Source organism: Corvus hawaiiensis, chromosome 10 (assembly GCF_020740725.1).
Source record: "Corvus hawaiiensis isolate bCorHaw1 chromosome 10, bCorHaw1.pri.cur, whole genome shotgun sequence".
Taxonomy (NCBI): Eukaryota; Metazoa; Chordata; class Aves; order Passeriformes; family Corvidae; genus Corvus; species Corvus hawaiiensis.
Window position 1 is genome coordinate 3,272,214 of NC_063222.1, and position 21,999 is coordinate 3,294,212.

Here is a 21,999-nt window from a genome sequence, read left to right on the forward strand (position 1 = left end):
TCCTCATTGTGCAAGTGTGAAAATGAGTTTCCTGCTGCCAGCTGCAAGGCTTGGGCAGTAAAAATTTAGCAGATGATCTCTGTGCTAACATTCGAGTTGTATCTGTTACTTTCTGAGAAATAATATATAAAGAGACTTCTGATTGTGGGATTTTTAGCTGTGGCTAAAGAACAGGGATCAGTGTTGTTGCCTTGAAGAGGTGAAAGAACTCACTCTGGGCCCTTGGAAGGAGTTCAGGGATGTGGTGAAACACACCATGGTTATATGAGCATGTTGCTTGCTACTCCTTAGCTGAGCAGTTCTGATTGACCCTGTGTACAACTTCAGCCTGCCCAACTGAGGGTCCAAACATGTTAATGTTTAAAGTCACCTTTACTGAAATACAGTTGTATTTTTTAACTTCAACTGTGGCATGGTAAAAGCCAGTTCCAATGGTTAGTTCAGAAGCTAAAACAAAAGCTATTGGTGCACAGCAGTTCCCCTCCAGCTCCATTGCACTGCTTGTAGCAGAGCAGGTAAAAACTAAACCACTTCAAAGTAAAACACTTTTTTGGTGGGTGAACTATTTTGCATCTCTGGTAGCTTGGGGCACTTTACAAGTACATTAACAAAGAACTTGGCATTTGTCTGATGCTGTGTGCCAGTGGGACCTTGGGGTTGTCATATCCACAATGAGCTGTTGTCTAATAAGGAACAAATGCTGGCTTGGTGTAGTGTCAGAGCCTTGGCTGGGCTCATCATTAGTGAGGGTGTGCTGGTTCCTGCAGTGTGTAAAACCCTGCCTGTGGACAGGCAGCACAGCAATTCCACCTCTCCTGGGCTGGGGCAGGGCCTGGGTGTCTGTGTCTGAGCTGTCAGGCTGCCAGCCCTGTGCTGGTTCTCTCCTGATGGCCGCACACCCCAGTGGCAGGTACTTACAGGAAGGTCTGGGTGTGTTGCACCTTTACCTTAGTGCAGGTTGTTCCTTTTGGGTTTGGGGCTCAGTGAAGGCAGTGGTGTGACCCTTTGTGGCTGATGTGTGCTGTGTGTATTGATCAGTGCTCCAGCAAGGGGTCCTGCACTGAGAACCTGCCTGAAAGTGCACCTGTAGGAGTTTGTGTGCCCAAGCCTAGTAAGCTCTGGTGCATTTAAATCAAACACAGGGGAGGATGTTTCATTAGGACAGGGGCTCTGCAGCAGCTGAAGTGCATCACAGCCGTGGTAGGTGACTGTGTCCTGTTGTGTTGTTGCAGCCTTACTTCCATGTGCAGAGCCGGAGCAATACGGACGGACGATCCCTGCATCGTTCTGAAGGTGAGCTGTGTCCTACTTCAACCACCTTGTAAATATGGAATAATTCTTCTTCTTGTGCTAGCCACGACAGCTGCTTGAACAGTTCTCTGTTCAAAAGGCTTGCTCATGTAGGTCTATCCTGGTTTTATTTTCTCATATAAAAAGTAGCACAAAATCTGTTGCACCAAGGATTTCAAAGCACCAAGGTCTCCTGACTTTTTTTTAAATTTAAAAAAATAGTTCCCTGGTTTCCCTTTGTTTCCAAGTAATAGATGAAAAATCTGCATGTTGGCTGAGACAAAGGCCCACCCCTCCTGTCTTTTTGTGCAAGAAAATGCAGTGTACAATTCATTCCAATGTGCATATTGGCATCTGTTCTGCACAGGCACCTGGTGCTGCACAGCTGAGGAAGCCAAGCTGCATCCTTCTCCCTTTGTTCCAAATTGACACTCCAATTCTCTGCTCTCCTTTCTCCCTCCATACAACACCTGCAGACTGGGGGCAACAATTCCTTTCTCCCAACCCATCTCTGCTGCAAAGCTCTTTCTTCTTTGGAAGTCTCTTCCCTTGATACATCCCCTGCACTGTGCTGCACCCTGGGCCACACCCTGGTCCCAGTCAGGACGTGTGTGTTGCAGAGCTGTTGTGCCCTGGGACAGGGAGCAGGGCCTGCTGGCAGTGGCAGGTCTTTGCTGGGAGCTGGGCGCTGCCCTGTGGAGCTGCACGTGCTGGGCTGCACAGGCCCTGTGGAAAACCACCATCCTTTCAGACCTTTGGGAAGGGATTTGCTTGGGCCAGCCTCACAGCAACAGCAGCATTTTTTTCCTCATGGAAGCTGCTTCAGCACAAATCCATGTTTGAGGCTGTGGAATTAAATGTGTTGTTGTACTTGAGATTAGACAAAAGAGTGAGGAGAGAAGGAAGGCACAGAACCTTTGCCTTGCTCCAACCACCCCAGTGATTCCTCTTCCAGGAGCTCATAGTTCCAGGATAACATGGTGTCCCTGTGGTTAATCCAGCCACAAATCCTTTGACCTCTGCTGAAATAAAGTGATGGCCCCTTTAGCATTCAGGAGTTATTGACCCTTTGCTATCAAACTTTCTGCATTTGGGGACCAGTCAGTGTTGTGTGCTTCCAAAATGGTTTTAATTTACTTTCATTGCTCAGTTTGAGTAGCAGGTTGGCCTGTAACGTGGGAAAAAATAAAATCCCTTGACAAAGGCAAGGAGGCTGATAAATAATGGATTTGATGGGAAGAGGAATGATTTCTCTGGAATCCTAATAATGAAACAGATAACCCAGACACATCCCAGCCATACCATGGAAATTAGATACTCCATCTTCACAGTCCGTTTCCAGACTTTCATCTGCTGGCCAGGTGTGCATCGTGGGTTGCCATCTTACACCCCTACACAGCCCCCTCCTCCTGTGCATTAATTGCACTGTACTGACCTGTAGGTCCAGTGGAACAGTTAAAATGTCTGTCAGAATTCTTGCTTTTGTTTAACTTTAAGCACATGGAATTGCTTAGTGTCGAATGAGATTTGTGTTTCTTGGGTGCATGCAGCCAGTGATTTACCAATGCCCAGCCCTTGAATTCCAAGAAATAGCTCATTTCAGGCCATTTGACCTTGGAAAGAATTAAGAAGTACATTGTCTTTGTGATTTAGACATGGAATTCCACTTCTTTTCTTTCTCACTCCACATGAATGTAATTTTTTGAGAGCCTATGTGCAGTCTTCCCTGCTGCCTCAAGGCCAGGTATGCAGAAGGGGCTGTTTTGGCTCACTGGATTAACTGCAAGATTCACAACCTCAATGATAATCCCTGAGGTGGCATCTAGTTTCTAAAATATGTAGGCAAGTCCTACTTCCTGTGCAATGGAGATAAGATACTTATCCAGTTAATCATTTGAACAGTCAAGTAGATGTCTAAATGTTACTTCAGGTCCCCAAAACATAACTCTGAGCAACATTTGCTAGAGTAATTCTGTTGAACTTGGTGGCATTGCATAAGCACAAACCTCAGTGTTATTCCTCATCCATTTTCATTGGGGAGGCTCAAGTGAGCAGAGTCCCAGCCCTTGGAGAATTGGCCTTTCCAGAGTTAAGTACTTCTCACTGAGCTTCGGGTAAAGAACGACTTGACTGGTTTTTATGTTTCAGTAGGGAAGGTGTCACAAAACTGTTGTCATGTAGCCAAGGTAGGGGAGATGTCAGGGAAGGCAGAATGGACCTGGATTCCAGGTTAGCTGCTTTTCTGGTTGACCAAATATGCTGCTGAGGAGTATTGCTGCCTTGCCTCCTGCTCTGGGCAGCCAGTGTGTGGGAAAGGAACCCTGAGATTATTTCTAACTTCACTGTCCTTGGTTAATCCTGGATCACAGAAGGGCAGGAGGGGTCAAGTACTTCTTGAGGGCAGCTTGGGTACTTTTGATTCTGGTGTGTAATAAGAACAAGCCTGTGCAAATACCAACCTTTGAGTGGATTTTTTTTTAAGGTTTTGTCAAGCTTTGTCCATGGTCACTTCTAAACATTTCATCATTTTGGCTGTGTGAGAAGTTGTTTGAAAGTAGCCCATTGTACACTTAGCAATGCCTGAGCAACACCCACTGAAATGTGCGTGTGTGGAAGTTCTTACCTAAAGAACAATGCTGAGCATTGCTGTAGGACAGTTCTTTCATTGCTTTGGAGTTTCTTTATCAAGGTAGCTGCACTCAAAACTCCTTTTTGTTAATGTCTGCAGACTCTGCCATGCTTGGTTCGAATGTGCAGTAAGGACAGACTGCTGGAGGAGCGGGTGGAGGGGGCAGAGACTCTGGCCTACCTGATCGAGACGGACGTGGAGCTGCAGAGGATGGCCAGCATCACCGACCACCTCATCGTCATGCTGGCTGACTACTTCAAGTACCCCAGCTCCGTCAGCGCCATCACCGACATCAAGAGGGTGTGTTCTGACCCTGCTCTGACCCTCTGAGAATGGGCAAAACCAAAACTAAATGGCCTCAGGATGGGCTTTTTTAGTTCTGTTTAAACCCGATGCCTGAGATGCTCAATTGAAAGGTGACCAGAGGTCCAGCAGAACTTGATTCTTTTGTGCTCTCCCAGCATCAGTCACTGCTTTCTGAAGAGTTCATTATCCACACTCAAACTGTGTATATCTGGTCTTCCCATCCTCTAAGTTTAAACATCTTGCCTTCAGGAACCAGTACATTTCAGCTTCATAAGAGATAATAGTCCACTTGAAGAGAGATTTGTTTTCAGTTCTTAGGTCAGGTTTGTGGAAAATCTGAAGTTCAGAGAGGGTTCTGTTGTGTTAAAGCACAAAAACATGTGGGTGTCGTGCACTGTTGTGTATTATGAGTTATCTGCACTTGCAAGAGGTTGGATAAACAGAGACCACATGTACCTTGGAGTCTTACTGAGTCTGATTATTAGAAAGTACCCAAAAAAATAGATTACAGAGTTTTGCTTTTTTTCCGAAACTGGCCCAAGAGATAGGTTCATTTCCCTGACCTTTATAGAATGGGGTTAATTCTGCATAGAGAGCCTCTTGAATTCTATGTAAAAGTGCAAATGAAATATAAAAGAAATTAGTTACAGTATAAAAAACTAAGTAAAAAGAAGTTTAGCAGCTTACTGAGGAGTTATGGACGTTTGCTGTAGCATCAAAAATATGATCAGGTTCCAAAAGTGAGTGGGGCAATTGTAAATATTATGACAGTGCTCTGAGTGTGCAGTAAGTCTGTAGAAACAGCCAGCTGGGAGGAGCAGCCAGGGTGCTGGCTTTGGACAGAGTGCTTGGAATTGCACCCTGTAAGGTAAAACTACGTGAGGAGTGAGTGAGGAATCTGCCAAACAGAGAACTTGTCTGCTTAAAATATTTATAACAATTATATAATGCTTCTGCTCCAATATAGCTGCACTGGAGAGAATTACTCATAGAGCTTAATTTTGGACATTTCTTTTATTTCAGCACTTTGCTACCTTATACTGGTATTTTCCTGGCATTTTGTGTAGACTTTGAAGATTGCATTGTTTTGTAGAACCCTTTGGTGTACAGAGCTTTGAGGGCAGTCAGAGTCACAGAATTACTCTCAGTGAAGAGAACATGAGGAGATCTGAGAGCCCAAATTTGCTGTTCCAAGCAGGGTCAACCTCAAACCACCACTATTTTATGATGCCTTTAGTGCTCCCATTAATTATAGAATCATAAAATCACAGAATATCCTGAGCTGGAAAGGGACCCCAAGGATCATCCAGCCCAGCTCCTGGCCCTGCACAGACCCCCCAACACCCCCACCCTGGGCATCCCTGGCAGCGCTGTCCAAACACTCCTGGAGCTCTGGCAGCCTCGGGGCCGTGCCCATTCCCTGGGGAGCCTGGGCAGTGCCCAGCACCCTCTGGGGGAAGAACCTTCCATGATATCCAACCTGACCCTCCTTAACATGGACAGCCTGAGATTTAGAGACCAACTTTGGCTCCTGCTTTTGCTTCAGTTCTCTTGTTAAAACTTCCCTTGATTCTCTCTGAGTTTTTTCACTCCTTCTGGCTAGTTCCTGTAAGTTTCTCTTGAGAGATAAGAATAATTTTTGCCTGAATACAGTCTTGATAGTGTCCTAACCTTGTTTTGGCCTCAAATTGAAGACAAAGTTGTCTTCTTTAACTCAGCAGAGAAATGAACCCTATTCTTAACTTTGGTTATTGCATTTAGCTGGTAAACGTGGACATGAGCACTTTGTGCTTCTGGCTGCCTCTGGAGTGGCAGACAAAGAGAGTGGATAAGCACCAGGTTAGAACAGATTAGAATATCCCAGTGCAGCTGCTTTGGTGGCTGAGCCTGGTGCCTGTGCTGTATTTCCCAGCTGGACCACGACCTGAAGCACGCCCACGAGCTGCGCCAGGCCGCCTTCAAGCTCTACGCGTCGCTGGGGGCCAACGACGAGGACATCCGCAAAAAGGTGAGCCTGGGGAGGCTGTGGGCGAGCGCCCAGCCTGAGGGGCACCTGGAGGCAGCAATTCCCACCCCCCAGAGGTTTGCCCCGTTACGGTGTAAACAGCTGGAAATGAGAAGGTTCTCTCTCCTCCATTAATATAAACTCTCAGAATGCATGGAATTGGAACAAAAGTTAATGTCTTGTTATCAGAGTATGCCAAAAGTAACGTTTAGTTCTGTAAACGTCTTCACAGTGGTGAACTAGACCAGCGCATGAAGTTGTCTCTCAGCATTTTTGGTACTTGGCTACTCATAAGGAATATTGTTGTGGCAGATGAGAAATTTCTGCAACTTGTGTTCTGAGAGACATAATACACCTCTGTTCTCATCTATCTTATTATAGAACAAATGTTTTAAAAAGCAATAAACCCTGGAAAGTCTGCTCATACTGGGAAACGAAGTCAGAATTTGTTTCCTGATTCTCAAGTGACCAAAGGGCCTTGCACTGTCATAACAAAGCAGTTGGTGATTTAAACATCACAGCAAAGAGACTGGCTGCTTGGAGCACTCACATCGTTAAAAATTAATGTGTGGAAAGTGGAGGGAACTTAATAAATGAATGATTAAAAGGAGCATTTTTTAAAAATTAATCATGGATTTGCAGTGTCATGTAGCAAGTGCAGGAGACAGGAATGTTTTCTGAGTTTATTTGCTGGTTAAAGGAGAAAAGCAGAAGGAAGGGGGTAGGAAACCACAGGGGGAAAAGTTAACATCAAGAGGATTTATCAGTGGGGAACCACGCAGGATCTCCAAAATTCAACCCCATAAACTCCTCTTTTGTTGCTTTAGTTAATAGTGAGGATCCTTCTTTTATACAGCTTTTAATAAGCAGTGGGTGTGTACATGCCAAAGTTGATTTATTATGCAAAATCCATAATTCATCTGGGTATTAACTCCCTTTTATCCTGGTCTTAAGTACTTGTGCTGGCCTTGTCTAAATATGGCAGATGAGCCACTGGATATTTTTTATCCCCACAGTTCTACAACCTGTCTCTGATCTGTAGTTTGTGTATGTTGTGTGCACTCACACATGCTCACTTTCATTTTAATATGACATTAAGGGTAATTCATGTATATTATGTGTGTGTGTATATATATGTGTATAAAACACCCTCTTGTTCCTTGATGATTAAAAGCTGGAGTGGAACACAGCATGTAGATTTTTAATTGTCTGCAGATACACAAAACTTCCCACTTAATCTGGCAAGAGAGTGTGGCGTGCTGGTTTTAGCTGCAGTTTTTACATGTAACATTGAAAATGCTGCAGCCAAAAGCCCAGCAAGCCATGGGTGCTGTTAGAGCTGTGCACTGACCCGAGTTCTTTGGCGCAGATCATCGAGACGGAGAACATGATGGACCGTATCGTTAACGGCCTGTCCGAGTCCAGCATCAAGGTGCGCTTGGCTGCAGTCAGGTGAGCCCGTCCTCGTCCACGCAGAGCCTCTGTCTGTCACTGTGTGTGCTGCCCCTGGGAGAGCTCCTGCTGGCTGCCTGAGAGCCACTCTGAACTCACTTGTGCTGCTGGGAACCCTCCTGGGAGAGGGGCAGTTATGCTGGGCTGCTGCAGGGTTTTCTCCGGGCTGTTCCCCGGCTGCTCCTTGCCCGCCTCTCAGCTCAGTAATCCCTGTGGAGCAGCAGGGTGTGCACAGCAGTGTCTGGGGGGGTGTGCATGTCTCACAGGGAAGGTTTCTCTTCCATTCCAGATGTTTGCACAGTTTGTCCCGTTCTGTCCAGCAGCTCAGGACAAGTTTTCAGGATCATGCTGTATGGAAGCCTTTAATGAAGGTAAGTGAGGAACAGGCAGGTCTCGGTGCCTGGAGTGTTCTGGTCCATTCAGGGAGCACAGGGTGTCTGTTCAGTTGGCATGCCTTGCTGTAGAAGCATGATACAAATTACCTAGAAATCAAAATCCCATGGCCTTCTCCTAAGAGAGCCATGAATCAACAAAAACAAACAGCAGCAAGCATGTGGTTCATGCTTGGTTTTTGGTTGGCCTTTTGTTTCCTTTTTTTCTTTATTGTTTTTGGGGGGGGTTTTGAGATCAGTGAGTGAAGCTAAATTATTCCCAATGTTCACACAGGACACTACAAGGACTACATGTCCCTTAATCTCAGACTCAGACTAGATGGCACAGTTCAGACTTGGTCTGTGAATCCTGCAAGAGAATTTAGATCTGCATTTTCTCCTCTAATTCTCTACCTCTTACATCTCATTGCAGATTCTATAACTTAAGTCAAAGAGCTCAGAAAGACCTTTAAAAAGACACATTATCATATAGTGCAATTTTCCTCAAGATGAAGTGAGATGCAAGTATGCAAGATATGTCATCTCTCATCCTGTAATGTCACTGTCATAGATAGAGATAAATAAACCAGTTTCTCAGTTTCAACATCCTTTAGACCTTGAAAATGGAGAACAGACCAAGTCTGCTAGCACGCTTGAAGGCTTGGGCAGTATTGACACCCTTGGGAATCTCCTGAAGTGAGCTTGACTTGACTGTTCAGAAGTGAAATGGCCAGAGCACAGAAGGTGGTGTTGGCAGTAGTGGACAAGGGAGGAACATGCCTGGTTTAGGAATTGATGTTTTGGTGCTGCTGGAGATCCACGCAGAGATGAGGGACTATTACTTGTCCCAGGCTATGCTCCTCTGAGGGGGTGCTCCTGAGGAAATTTGCTGTGTTGTGCTGAGCATGAGGTACAGAGGGGTTGAAAAGGCTCCTCCTCCTGGAGCTTCCTCTGCATATGTGTCCTTTACACAGGGATTGTCCCCACTGATTTCTACTGAATTGGACTAAAAGCTCTCAAATCTGCCTTCTGTGAAACAATGCATTGCTCCAGCTTGTCCTGTGATGGGCATCATGTCTGGGTCTGCACTGCTAGCATCAAAGCACCTCCTGAAGTTTGGAATATCCAGCTACAGCATAATTCCAGGTATTCCATTTCAGTGATCTCTTCATCATCCTACTGACAGAATTCCTCTCTCTCCCCTCTGTGACTGCAGGTTTTACAGAATGCTCCAAATGAAATTCTTGTAGTAGCATCTTCCACGCTATGCAATCTTCTTCTGGAATTCTCTCCAAGCAAGGAGGTGAGTACTTAGCCAGCAGCAGGGAGAGGGGATGGCCTGAAGTGAGATTACACAGTGGATAAATTAGCATAAAGGTGTGTTAATTGGCAGGCACTGCTTGTGACATGTCACAGAGCTGTGATGTTACAGAGCCTGTGCCACTGATAGCTTGGGAACAAAAAAATCATCTGCTTACACTGCTGTGACAGTTAATTTGGTCTTCAAAGAAAAGAAGTAGACATGAAGTTTTGTCATTTTCTTTTTACTTGTAAAACACTATTATCTAAAAAGATCATAAGCAAGAAGAAACCACACTGATTATTTGCAATGTGATCTGTTGTCTTAGAGAGTTACTGCTACTGTAATGCTGAAAATGCTGGCATAGCTGAGTCCTGTGTTTTTATTGTTCTCAGATGAACAGTACAGGATATCTGGTTCTGCAGAGTCTGTATTTCATACAGATCATACCCACAGATCAACACTCCATAGCAGTGCAGCAATTCCCCAAGTCTAAAATACTTTGTAATTACAGAAAATATTTGCAAGATTGTGCTGTATGTGGGATCCTGCAGGGCACTTTGGGTTACCAAATTATCAGTTGATCTTGGTGGTTTCAATCATATCTGTGAGACAGAAAACTAACTGAAATAATGCCAAGCACAGTTCACTGGCCATGGGGCTTTCTTTAGCAGACTGCAGGTCAGGTGGGTTTTTTTTTTCATTTTGTTTTTGTTTTGTTTGTTTGTTTGAGGTTTTGTGTTTGTTTGTTTTTGTTTGGGGTTTTTTGTTTTTGTTTTGGGTTTTTTTGGGGTTGTTTTTGTTCTTATTGGTTGGTTGGTTTTTATTGGTTTTTTTTTTGTTGTTGTTTGGTTCGTTTTGTTTTGGTTTTATTTTTGTGGGGTTTTTTTGGGTTTTTTTTGTAGTGTTTCCACTTCAAATTGGAGTGAAATACTGGATTTTCTGTCAGGATACACGGTTCATGTCGAAAACATCATTGCCAAAAGAAAATTGATTGTGTAAGGGGAAGGAGTATTTAGAAGTACTAGGTTTGAAAGCCTCTATAAGGCACCTGATCTTTTTTACATAGCGCCTTTTTCTTCTACATAATACTTTGAAAGTTGTGTATAAAGCACCAGTCACTGCAGTAAATGAGCAAAGCTGAAGTGGCTCTGTGTTGTACCCTGTGAAGAGCTGGGTCATTCCAGTTTGGGAATGTCTCCCAGTGCTGTGGCCGTGGAGCAGCCCCTGGGACTGTGGTGAAATCCCTGGCAGGTTCTTGCAGTGCAGAGCACCTGGGACCAGGTGAGCTGGGCACAAACTGCTGCTGCTCCTGCAGCATCCAGTCCCTTCCACGCATTCCTGTTTTCATTGGATGAACCAGTGAATTCAGTCCAGGAGGAAGGCAGTTGTTCCAAACTTCACTTTCAGTACATTAATCAGTGTGAAAGAAAAGTGCATGGATTGATATTTTTCTTGTATTTCAGTCAAGAAGTCTACAGTTTTCTTTATTATGCTGAAGTTTTTGTCCTGGGTTTTCATTTGGTCTGATTACAGGACACAAAGATTTAATGTCAAGCACGGTGTCAAGTAGCTTTCATTGTCCTTAACCTCTTTTAAACAGTGACATATATCCCTCTTATTACCCAAAATGATGTGATTGAAGGAAGATTGTTTTTGGAGAGCAGTCCTGAGCTGGAAGTTTCTAGGAAAACCCATTTGCTTGTGGGGTGTGGCAGATGTGTGTGCAATACCACAGCAGCGTGTGATGAGGTATATACACACATAAATGTGTGTGCATCTGTGTCTCTACAAACACAGAGACGTAGGAGAAGGCAGCTGTTGCCTTGTCCTGACTTTTTTTCATAAAAACCTACTTTTAAGTGGTCATGGTTATGGGGTGTGCATGGCCAGCTCATGTGAGTGCCCTGGGCATGTTGCAAGCTCAAGAATAAGATACAAGCAGTATATTTTTTATGTTTTCATTTATGCACTTAGTCTAAGTAGTGTTGTAAAGATGTGTTTTTCCCTCCTCCTTTCAGCCTATTTTAGAATCAGGAGCCATAGAACTTCTGTGTAGTTTAACCCAGAGTGAAAACCTTGCCTTGCGAGTGAACGGCATCTGGGCGTTGATGGTGAGTAGGACACCCCAGTGAAGGACCACTTGTGAGTGTGCTCCTTAAAAAGTTTGTGAACATATCTCATGGAACTTGTTATTAAAAACGACATAATTGAAATCTGGCTTGTCTTTCCACTGAACTGCAGAAGAAAAGCAGCATCAGCCTGGAACACTTCATCTATTAGTCCATAAAGTAAAATAAATTCTTCAGTTCTGGTACCAATTTTGTTGCCAAGGTCATTCAGGGAAGCAGTTAAGTAGAGTCAGTAGCATGCCAGGGGGCAAATAAAAGCAGGTAATAACCAGGTCAGGTGTAAGACAATGTGGAAATGGAATTCACTGTGTAGCAGTTGCTCATAAATTACAGCCTTTTTGCAAGATTAATTTAGGAAGGATATATTCTTGTAGGGAATAGTCTACTAAAAGAGTGAAAGCCCAGGCTTTCAGGTAAAAAAAATCAATTAAAAAGTGTGTCTGTTTCAGAATATGGCATTTCAAGCAGAACAGAAGATCAAGTCAGACATCCTGCGAGGTCTGAGCACAGAGCAGTTGTTTCAGTTGCTTTCTGATTCCGATGTAAATGTTCTGATGAAAACTTTGGGACTGCTCAGGAATCTTCTCTCCACTCGCCCAGTAAGTAGAGCTGCAAACAGACCTTCTGGAAGCTGATCAATCATGCAGCCAATGCAGCACTTCTGTGCAAGACAAGTTATTTTTCTGTTTCACCACTTGGATTTATTCAAATATCTGTAACCAAATGTGTAAATCAGTGTGAGAAAACATTTGAAAGAATTCTCTGCATCCATGAAAACATTGCAATTATTATTAAAGCTAGACATTAAATTAAAATGTTCAATTCCATTGCATTTAGCTTTCAGCAACATTATTTTCATAGCAATTTCTCTGTGAAACTTGTCCAGAACAACACTGAGGGTTGCACCGTTGAGTCAGTGTATGGAAAGGTCCAGGTCTTAGAGATACCTGTGTTTTTTCTTCCTTGGCACTTGAAATACTTCTTATCCAGCTACACAGATAGTACTGGCTTTGTGCATTTGGCTGTGGGACTGTGCACTTACAAAATGCAGACATTCATTTTACCCCCCGAAATAAAATAGTTGGAAAATGTAAGCCCGTGAGTTGTTTTTGAGAGGGGGAGAGAGATACTTGTGGAGAAAAAGAAAAGGGTAATTCCCTGTGAAGAACAGAGGGAAAACATGTAGCAAATATTTGGCAAGCCAACATTTTTGAGGGGAAAAAACCCATGTGCATTTATCACATATTGTGTTTCTACCATAAAAAGGTCACTGTAAAAAATCTTCTGATATTTGTACTCATTGAGTCTCAATAACCTTCATAGAAAATTAGCTCTGTCTTACTGTGAAAAAATATTTAATAGCCAGTCATTCATTGAATTCACCCTGACAATTCTCATTGTCACTTAAGGTGTTCTCCATCTGGAGCTATGTGCCAGCTTCACTGCTTCCTGTGGTAGGATTTAGAGCCAGAACCAGGCATTTTCAGCCTCTACCCAGAATAACTCATCCAGCAGCTTTCCAATGAAATCTCATTAGCAGCAATTTTAAGAAGTCCTACAAGAATCCCTGAGGTCTTAAAGAATTATAGTGTGCTGTGTGCTGGTCACCTCTGGTGCCTATTTGCTGCCACTCCTGAGGTTTGGTATCAGTTAATCCAGTAGATCTTGTTTAATCTTTTCTCTTATATTCTAGTGTTTATAGTCTGTCATCAAGTGACCTTTGAGCTGTGATCCTGTGAACTTAGGGCACTTTTCGCAGACAATAAGCAATGCATCTGGCTTATTTCTTTGTCCCTTCTCAGGCTTTGGAAATGTGGCTATTGAACCTGGGCACAGTGTCCCTGCAAGAGTAGCAAACACCAGAGAAGAAACATCTGTTTTCTCACCCCTCTCTGATATTACCCCCTGGTTATCAGAACAGAAGTGGCTGTTTCTAACTGCAGCATCACACTGGGTCAGCAGGGTTCAGTCCTCAGCCTGGCCTCCATGCAACTGGGACAGCAGTATCTTCCCTGCAGGTGACAGGGAAAGCACCACTGAGGCCTGTATGATGCTCTCTCAGACAAGAGCAGGCTCACATGAAGAGTGTTTCTGCTGTCATAAATCCTTGGTTTGGGAGAGCTCACTGGGAGCAGTGCTCGGTGGGCAGGGTTGCTGCTCCTCACTTGGAGTGATTCAAGCAGGAATGTCCCTTCATGTCTGGGGAGTTACACTAACTGTATTTCATCCTTGCTTTGGCAGCACATAGACTACATAATGAGCACTCATGGGAAGCAAATCATGCAAGCAGTGACCCTCATTCTGGAAGGGGAGCACAATATAGAAGTCAAAGAGCAGGTACCGTTTCTGTTTTGTGTTGTCTTGGCAGAATAAAATAAAAGAGAGCAAAGAGTGCTTAGTGTTCACAACATGTCATTTTTGTTTGGGATTATGATGTGCTGTGAATATTTTACTGAGATCTGTCAGATGAATACCTTGAGTACCTACAAGAATGCTTTTCTTTCTAATGGATTGTTGCAGTATTGTTTGAACTGAATTCAGATTGGTTTTGCAAATGTAGGTTTGGCGAAGAGGAGGGATGTGAAGGTAGAAGAATTAAATTGGAGCCATTGCATGGCAGGAAGGGGGCACTAGGAAGAGAAGGAGAAGCAGTAGCAGGGCAAAGAGCATCCTGGTGGAGCTCAGGAAAAAGTGGGGAGGGACCCACCCTGACAAATGAAAACTTAAGTAAAGGAATCTGCAAGAGGAAAGGCAGAGGGAAAGAGGAGATGGCCAGCAGAGAATGGCATCCTGGAACCAGTGTACAGGGACAGCTGCTGTGGGGGTGCTGAAGCAGCAGTGAGGGAACAGGTGAGCAGGAGTTGGCTGGATAACTCTTGTGCCAGACAGGACAGGCAGTGGGAGAGCCTCATACAGGGTGTGGTGGGGGAGGATGGGGGCAGCAAGAAGCTGTGGGAGATGCCAGAGGATTGCTTTGGCTTGGGTTGGATATGGGCAGCAAACAGCACAGGAAATGACTGTAGGAGTAGAGCTGGACTAAATCCCTGCTCAGGGAAGGACAGGCTGAAGGCCAACAAGCCTCCTTTGGTGATTTAAGTGCAAAATTAGCAAAAAACAATCCCCAAAGACTTGCTAGCAAGTTTAGTGACACCATGGATCTGAAACAGCTGAGAATTAACCATGTGTGTCTTTCTAAATAGGTCTTCCTGATAAAGCTGTGGTGACAGGAATGGCCTTTATTGCCACAGGTTATTTACCTTGCCAAGCCTCTCCATCACTGTGCAAGAGAACCAGCATACCTGGGAAATGCTCTGGGAAAGGGCTGGGCTGAATATGGGCTTTGGGGCCTTTATCCACTGAGCTCTTCCTTGGTCCCTGTGGTGCAGCTGGCTCTTATTTCAAAATCCAGTAATACCTGTCTGCACACCAGACCCCCTGCTTGCAGCAGGACAGTGCTTGTCTCTGTCACTGCTGGCCTCATCAGGATGTAATTAGCAGCTTGGAAGTAATTAGTCTCTGCAGCTGCTGACACAGTGCAGTGCAGCTTAGACACAAGCACCATAGAAGTGCTGATCGTGCTCCAGTGTCCTCCCAATATGTCCAGAAAAAATGGTCTTCTTCCAGAGCTCTTTGGGAAAGAGCTTGTGGAGCATCTGCTGGTGCCCCTGAGAGCCAGGGAAGGGGCTGTGCCAGTCAAAGTTCTGTGCAGGTAGTGCCAGGGTGCTTCAAGGGCATCCTGTGGGATGGCTCCTCTAATTTGCAAGAAATAACCAGCTGCAGAAGTAGCTGGAGTTTCCTGTGCAGGTGACAACTGTGATTAGACTTGTTGAGACCAAATTACTGCTCTGCCAGATCAGCAGAAGGGCCTCTGTCTCGTCTGTTCCTGATCTGAAGAACGGGGTGGAAATGGTTGGGGTTTGTTGTTTTTCCTTTCCCCCCAGCCACTGCTGAAGAACAGACTGCTCTATATTCCAGGGCATTTATTCTTTCCTATATGTCACAGATTTCTATAAGAGACTTAAAATGTTCTTCCTTGCAATGAATTAATGAGTGCTGCTCTTCACTTTAAAATGGCAATGAGTGGTTTTGGCCAGAGCTGCTCCCCACAGCTGGTAACTCCTTGGCACTGGCCCTGGATGTGAGCAAGCTGGAAACTCCAGATTAAAGATATTAAAATAATTAAAGGAATTGTTTGTCTCGAGTTCAGAGCTGTCAGGGAAGCTGTATAAATCATGGGATGTGATCTGGGGCCAAATAACTTCCCAGTTTTTCTCTCTTTCAGACATTGTGTATCCTTGCCAATATAGCAGATGGCACGACAGCAAAAGAACTGATTATGACCAATGATGACATCCTGCAGAAAATCAAATACTACATGGTAGGGGGGATTTCTCTTAAAGGATTTGTGTTGGTCTTTTGCAGGAATGATAAGGGGAAAGTGCTTTAGGATTTTGTTTTGTGAATTGTTCACTCTCATGCACTTAATTTCCATATAACCAGTGGGGCATAAGTGCAGTTCTGTATGGCAGAGGCATACAAAGGAACTGGCTAAAAGGAGAATCCAGGGCTTATTTCCCATAAAAACATTACAGGGGCGTCATCTACATGGAAAACATTTCATGAACTTGGCAAAGGCATATCTTGGAGACGTTAGTAAATATTTGGAAGGAAGTGATTGACCACTACTCAAGTGCCTTATATTATGGCCCTATCTTTGAGAGAAGTTGTAGATAAGAATTAGTCCCAGCTTTGCTATCTTATTACATGATGAATGCCAAAATATAAGCCTTGTGAATTTCTGAATTTCTTCTTCTAAACTTGTGTTCCGTTTTTCTGTAGAGTCATTCAAATGCTAAACTACAGCTTGCTGCCATGTTCTGTATATCTAATCTCATATGGAATGAAGAGGAAGGTAAGAAACCCTCCTTCTTAATGCACAGACAACTTACTATCCTGATCAAAAAGCTTTTGTTGCTCAGCAATCAATATTTGCAGTGCACAGTGCAATGGGGTCCAAAGTATAATGGGAAACATCATTATAGGTGTAGGATGGAATACGTGGGAGTGGTCAGGAGACACAGAGGAGACTGCAAGGAGCTGTTCTGGGGGAGACACAAGGACACAGTGACAATAAACAGGAGCTGCAGAGACACAGTGGGAGGTTTTCACCTGTAGCATTTCTGTGAAGTCTCAAAACAATTGGAGTGAAAGAGAATTCTTTTAAGAGCTTCCAGGTCCTGCAGGGGCTATGGAAACCCATTGTTGGAGGGAACAGGTTCACTGGAGAGAATAAATGGATTAGAAGGGGATTTCTGGCAAAGAAATTTTCCACAGCATGGGATGGCTGGAGTGGCTTGGGCTGAAACCAGCTAAAGGACTTGTGGGTGGAACTGGGAGCAATGGATAAGGCATTGGGTGAGAAGAGTCATGGCATGGGAGAGGGGGAGGTTACCAGGAGGCAGCTGAAGGATGCTGCTGCTCAGGGGAATATGGTGAGAGGAGGAGAGGCAGAGGTCAGGCTCAGAAACACCGCCAGGGGAATGTTCTCTGCATCCAAATCCTGTGAAATCACAGAGATGAGAATAAAACAGCTGAAATCAGGATACCTTAGGATAGAGATTCTTGCCTTCAAGATGTTCTTGGCTCTAAACTTGGACACGGAGCACAGCAAAAGAAGCTGGAGCTCCGTGGGGAAGCAGGCAGAGCTGAGGGAGTTTCCATGGCTGTGCTCTAGCTGGACATTGCTCCTTACCCCTCCTTTAGCTGGTTCCTGCTGCCCTCCTCTCTGCCGTCCTGCAGACACTTGGGCTGGTGCCACTCCCAACAATGTGATTTGTTGCTGCAGGTTCACAGGAGCGCCAAGACAAGCTCCGAGACATGGGAATAGTAGATATTCTACATAAACTGAGTCAGTCCTCAGATCCAAATCTGTGTGACAAGTGAGTATGAAGATAATACAGCATCACCACAGTTGTTAATCTCAGTTAAATTATTTTCAACTAATTAAGCCCAACAGTAACTTTGCACACACCTCTGCTGTTGCCTGTGTTAGTATCCACAGAGATCATCTGGCTGCTTCCCAAACGTGTAAAACCAAAACAGCTACTGACAATTTCTGGGGCTTTGTGTTAACCTTTTGCAGTTATCCCACCTACAGTGAGCAACAGCCCATATTTCTTCCATGAAATAAAGGAGAAAATCTGATTTTTGGAAGATGTCACAGACAGATAACACAACTCAAAACTGCACAGTTGTTTTTAAAATGCATTAAATTTGAGATTCTTGGGTTTATGAAAGGTGTTTTAGTGTTAGACATCTTTGTAGTAAAGTTAGGGCTTCTCATCTTAAAATCTGTGCCAGAGTATCAGCACTGAAAGTGATAATCAGGAACATATTGATATCCCACCACTGCCACACCAGCCCCCTCCATGAGCTAATATGGCTTGTGATCACAGCAGGAAGCTGGGAAGAAACAAATAAATAATCTTCCATGTTGATGAGTTGTATCAGCTCCTGGAAAAGTCTGTTAGGTCATGGTAGCAGGTTGGGAGCTGTGGGGGACAAAGGAAGAGCTAAGTTTCTCACTGCAGGTGGGGGGAAGCTCAGAATTAGCCCATGTGATGATGCAACTGTAACCCCAGACTGGTGGGAGGTGTTTTTGTCGTAACAAAAATGTTGCACAATGTTAGATGACATAAATTCCAGTATTAGACTGGCTTCTTCCTCCCTCTCACCTCACTGTATGTTTTTAGTGGGGCCAGGATTCCTACAGGATTCCTGACAGGAGTGATGTGCTTTTAGTATGTTCTGAGTTGACTCTCCTTGATTTCTCAGCTCAAAGACCTGCTTTTCATGGTACACCTGTATTACAGAAAGCAACTGCTCTTCAGTGACTGTTCATTTGAGGGATTTTGGAAGGTGTGTGTGTAACACACATCCCAAGCCCCACCGTGCTGGGAGTGCCTCAGTTGGTGCTGGGATCCAGTGTCATTGGCTAGATCGGGTTATCCTTGGATGCCAGGTGGATTCTTTAACAGTTACAGCCCCACAGAGCATTTCTGCCCCATGGGCCAGGTCCTTCCGAAGTGAGGGAGCCTTTTCCTCAGCCATCCTCCCTCCCTCTCTGCTGGCACACTCTGGGCCTGCCCATGAAGCTGCTGCTGCTGCTGAAGCCAGACTCCTGTAATTAATGGGTTGTTCTTTCTTGCAGGGCGAAGACAGCACTCCAGCAGTACCTTGCATGATCAAAGACATTATAATTGAATCTATGGACACCCCTCATGTCTACTTAAGGAACAGCAGGAGATACTCCTGACTCCTTATATTTGCACAAGTCACCTTGGGCTGCATTTTTCTCAGGTGCAGGGAGCTGCTTTGCAGAAACAGTTCGAATGATCAGGTCTCCAGTGCACTTGAGAATTTTCTTGAGGTAGTTTCTTTACTCAGAGGACTCTGGGGGGGTTGTTTTGGTTTTTTGGGTTTTTTTTCCTGAGCTACCTGGACTCTCAGATAGAACAATCAGTCATTGTTTTCCTTTTGGGCCTCCAATTCTCTGCTTTAGCTGCAGCCTTGTGTGGGTGCGTGGGTGCTTGAGTGTGTGTGTGTGCTGGGCTGAGTGTGTGGGTGTGAGACCTCACTTTTGGTTTTCCTTTTTTTTGTGTGAAAATCTTTTTCTACAGGTTTTCAAGGGTTAACCATTGTTTGCTGTACGAATACTTCAATGAATTATATACAGTTTGAATGAAATGTTATTTAAAAAAAAAGAACCAAACTGTTGTATCCCATAAAGTTTATTTTGAATTTTGAACAGATGAATGTTTTTAAGTAAAATATATGCATTTCTGAACTTCAGCTTAACTTACATTATACTTCCTTTTTAAAGAGAAAAATAGAGGGAGACAATAGACTCCAAGTTCCAAGCAGCACATTCTGTACTGACAAGGTCCAAGAGTTCTTTGCCACAATACAAGGTCACCTGGTATCGATGACATGCTCAAATCCATGGAATGGGACAGCTGGATTGGGTTTGGGTTTCTTTACATTTTTAGAAAACAAGCCCATACTTCAGGGGTAGCATGACTGATGCTTTTCTGGAAAGGAGCAGGTGGCTGCAAGATCAGCAGGAATAAGCTCTTGCTCTGCCAGCCAGGAACTTGCTCAGCTAATTGCTGAAAGATTGGCTTATTCATGGTGAGAAGGATTTGCTGATCACTGGTGTCAGCAGAGCAAACAGTGTGTTGCAGAAGTTACACCTTCCAGAGACTAGAAGGAGCTGGCAAGCAGTGATTAAGGGATTGCTTTTGTTTTGCATCCTTTATCTCCACAAATAGTTAAGTGACTTCCAAATTATTTCCACAAAACATCAACTGAGTGCATTAAGTTGGGGAAGGGATGGAAAAATTGGGGGTTTGGTCTTGTTCTATAGCTCAGTAATGTTGCTACAGATTTTCTGTATATATGCAGCTATACACACGTGCATGGATTTAGATTGCTGGATAATTGGTGGGGTGTGAGTGCATCCAGAAGCCCTGACTGTCTGTATGTTCCTGAAATGGTGCCTGCAAGTGTGCAGAGGGAGACGTGAGTGCAGGTGAAGGGGACTGTGTGAGGTTGGAATGGCAGAGCCCAGTGGCTTCCCAGTCTCCTCCAGCAGTTCAGGGTTCTGACTCTCTGCCCAGGTCTCCTTTCTGGTTTCAGTTTAGACCATAGCTCATAGTCAGACTCTCCAGACACTGTATTTACATAGCACTAACAGGCACTAGAGTTTGCAGCCAGTGTCTTAAACCAAATCTTTCTTCTCTTACACTGAGCTTCAGGAAGGCTGCAGCAAGAAAAGTCTGTAACTTTGCTAACCAATTTTGATAATTATCTAAATCTTTTATTTCTAATCAGAAGGTCAAATTGTGATGACAGCCTTACTTTTTTTCCAAGGTAACTCTTTGTGTCAGAAAATGTGACCACAGTTTGGCCTGGAATTTGAATGTGCTGTGTATCAGATAACTGTTATCACTTGGTTGCAAAGGAGAATATCTACATTTCATGTAACTTCTTCCACTCTCAAAGACAAATAAAAGTGAGCACCTGACACTTTTTCCCCAGGCATTGCAGTAAGTGACTGGCAGTTTCTTAACGTCCTTCTGCAAATGTTTCATGATGGACTTTGGGGGTTGAATAAAAGGGAAAGTAAAAACGTGAGAACTTGTTAAATCTCAGTACCTCAGAAGTGAAGTCCTGTTTATAAAATTCAGTCAAATATATTTTTGCTTGAACTGAGAAAAATGTTCTGAGGCAGGTATTGTAAATGCAAAATGTCCAGTGGGCATCTCCCTGCTCCATTCTGTCTGTGTTTAGGAGCTCGAGTTCTTATGTATTTCTTCTCATCCTTCCCCAACTCACATTTCTCAAAGCAAATCTGAGTTTGATTCTATAGAACTTTGGTGCCTACAGGTGTTCAGAAAAAAGGTGAGTAAAAGTATCTCTACAAGTTTTGAGGTGGTTTCCTAAAATTCTGCCAGAAAAACTAAAATCCAATGCTCAGACAATCTTGTTGCTTCATGAGAACAGTTGACATTTTCCACAGCTATTGAGAGGACAAACTGTTGGATGAGAACATTTTTACACTCAGTTAAGCTTTGTGAATAATTTTTGATGTTGCTATAGGTATGTACAATAAGAAGAATACTGTAAATAAAAAGAACTTTACCAGAACATCTAGATTTTTCTCAGCTTCCTGAAGAAATATGAGCTCTCTGTGCCAGCTTCTCTGCAGCCTAAGATTCACAGTGGGGCAGAGACTTTCCTGGTCACCCAGAGTCTTTCCCAACTTAAAGAGGTAGCAGCAGCTTGTGAATTCCAGGGTTGCTTGCAGAACCAAAGCAAAGTTTGTCTGGACATCATATGAATCACCAGGATTTCTGCTGTTCTTGGGCCCTTTCCCTGCTGAAAAGCCATCCTGATGGACGTTGATAAGTATGTCCTCTCTTCATCTCTGGGTCTAGTGATGAGTCCTTCTTGCAGAGGTTACAGGTGCTACAAAGTGAATAGTTGAGCAGGGGATTTGGGACACCAGCTGTCAGACAAGTGGTACCCTCGGCTCTCCCCACCACCTTCATTCCACGTTTGGACTGTCTCTCCCACACAGAAAATCAAATGAGACATCCTGTGGCTGTTGTTGCAGTCACAGCTTTGCATTTTGGTAGTGAAAGAAGCTAAGTGGCCTGCATGAAGCAGCTTGTGCCAGGATCTTCTAAAGGCTAACATCTCATTTTTTTAAAGTTTATTTTTACAGACTTTACCCATTGCAGTGCCTCCACAAAACTGCTGAAGCAGTGACACAGCAGGCACAGGAATAACTGAGGTGCCTGAGATTAGGCTCTTGAAGAGTAGAAAATGGCTTTAAAAGGGCTTTCTTTGGTAATCCTGAAATGTGAGCACAATGTGAGCTGTCAGTTTGCAAACTTTCAGTGGTGGTCAAAATCATCAGGGCTTTTCTGCAGGCTGATTTCCCTAAAAAG

General features: G+C 44.0%; 1 protein-coding gene across 5 annotated transcripts in view; it reads left to right on the top strand.

Annotated features, from left to right (window-relative positions):
• The window catches only part of ARMC8 (armadillo repeat containing 8), a 63,690-nt gene extending 42,497 nt beyond the window's left edge, over window positions 1-21,193 (top strand). For 4 of the 5 annotated variants that reach the window (XM_048314302.1, XM_048314306.1, XM_048314305.1 and 1 more), the window contains 13 exons: window positions 1,233-1,293; window positions 4,019-4,219; window positions 6,138-6,233; window positions 7,600-7,682; window positions 7,972-8,053; window positions 9,270-9,356; window positions 11,375-11,467; window positions 11,935-12,084; window positions 13,727-13,822; window positions 15,768-15,863; window positions 16,325-16,397; window positions 17,331-17,424; window positions 18,696-21,193. In XM_048314302.1, coding sequence (XP_048170259.1) covers window positions 1,233-1,293; window positions 4,019-4,219; window positions 6,138-6,233; window positions 7,600-7,682; window positions 7,972-8,053; window positions 9,270-9,356; window positions 11,375-11,467; window positions 11,935-12,084; window positions 13,727-13,822; window positions 15,768-15,863; window positions 16,325-16,397; window positions 17,331-17,424; window positions 18,696-18,729 — 1,246 coding nt within the window. In that variant the 3' untranslated portion in view covers window positions 18,730-21,193. Of the gene's footprint in view, window positions 1-1,232; window positions 1,294-4,018; window positions 4,220-6,137; window positions 6,234-7,599; window positions 7,683-7,971; window positions 8,054-9,269; window positions 9,357-11,374; window positions 11,468-11,934; window positions 12,085-13,726; window positions 13,823-15,767; window positions 15,864-16,324; window positions 16,398-16,760; window positions 16,874-17,330; window positions 17,425-18,695 lie in introns of those variants that run through there. The other variant, XM_048314303.1, reaches the window with a different exon arrangement.
• Window positions 21,194-21,999: the final 806 nt, after the last annotated feature.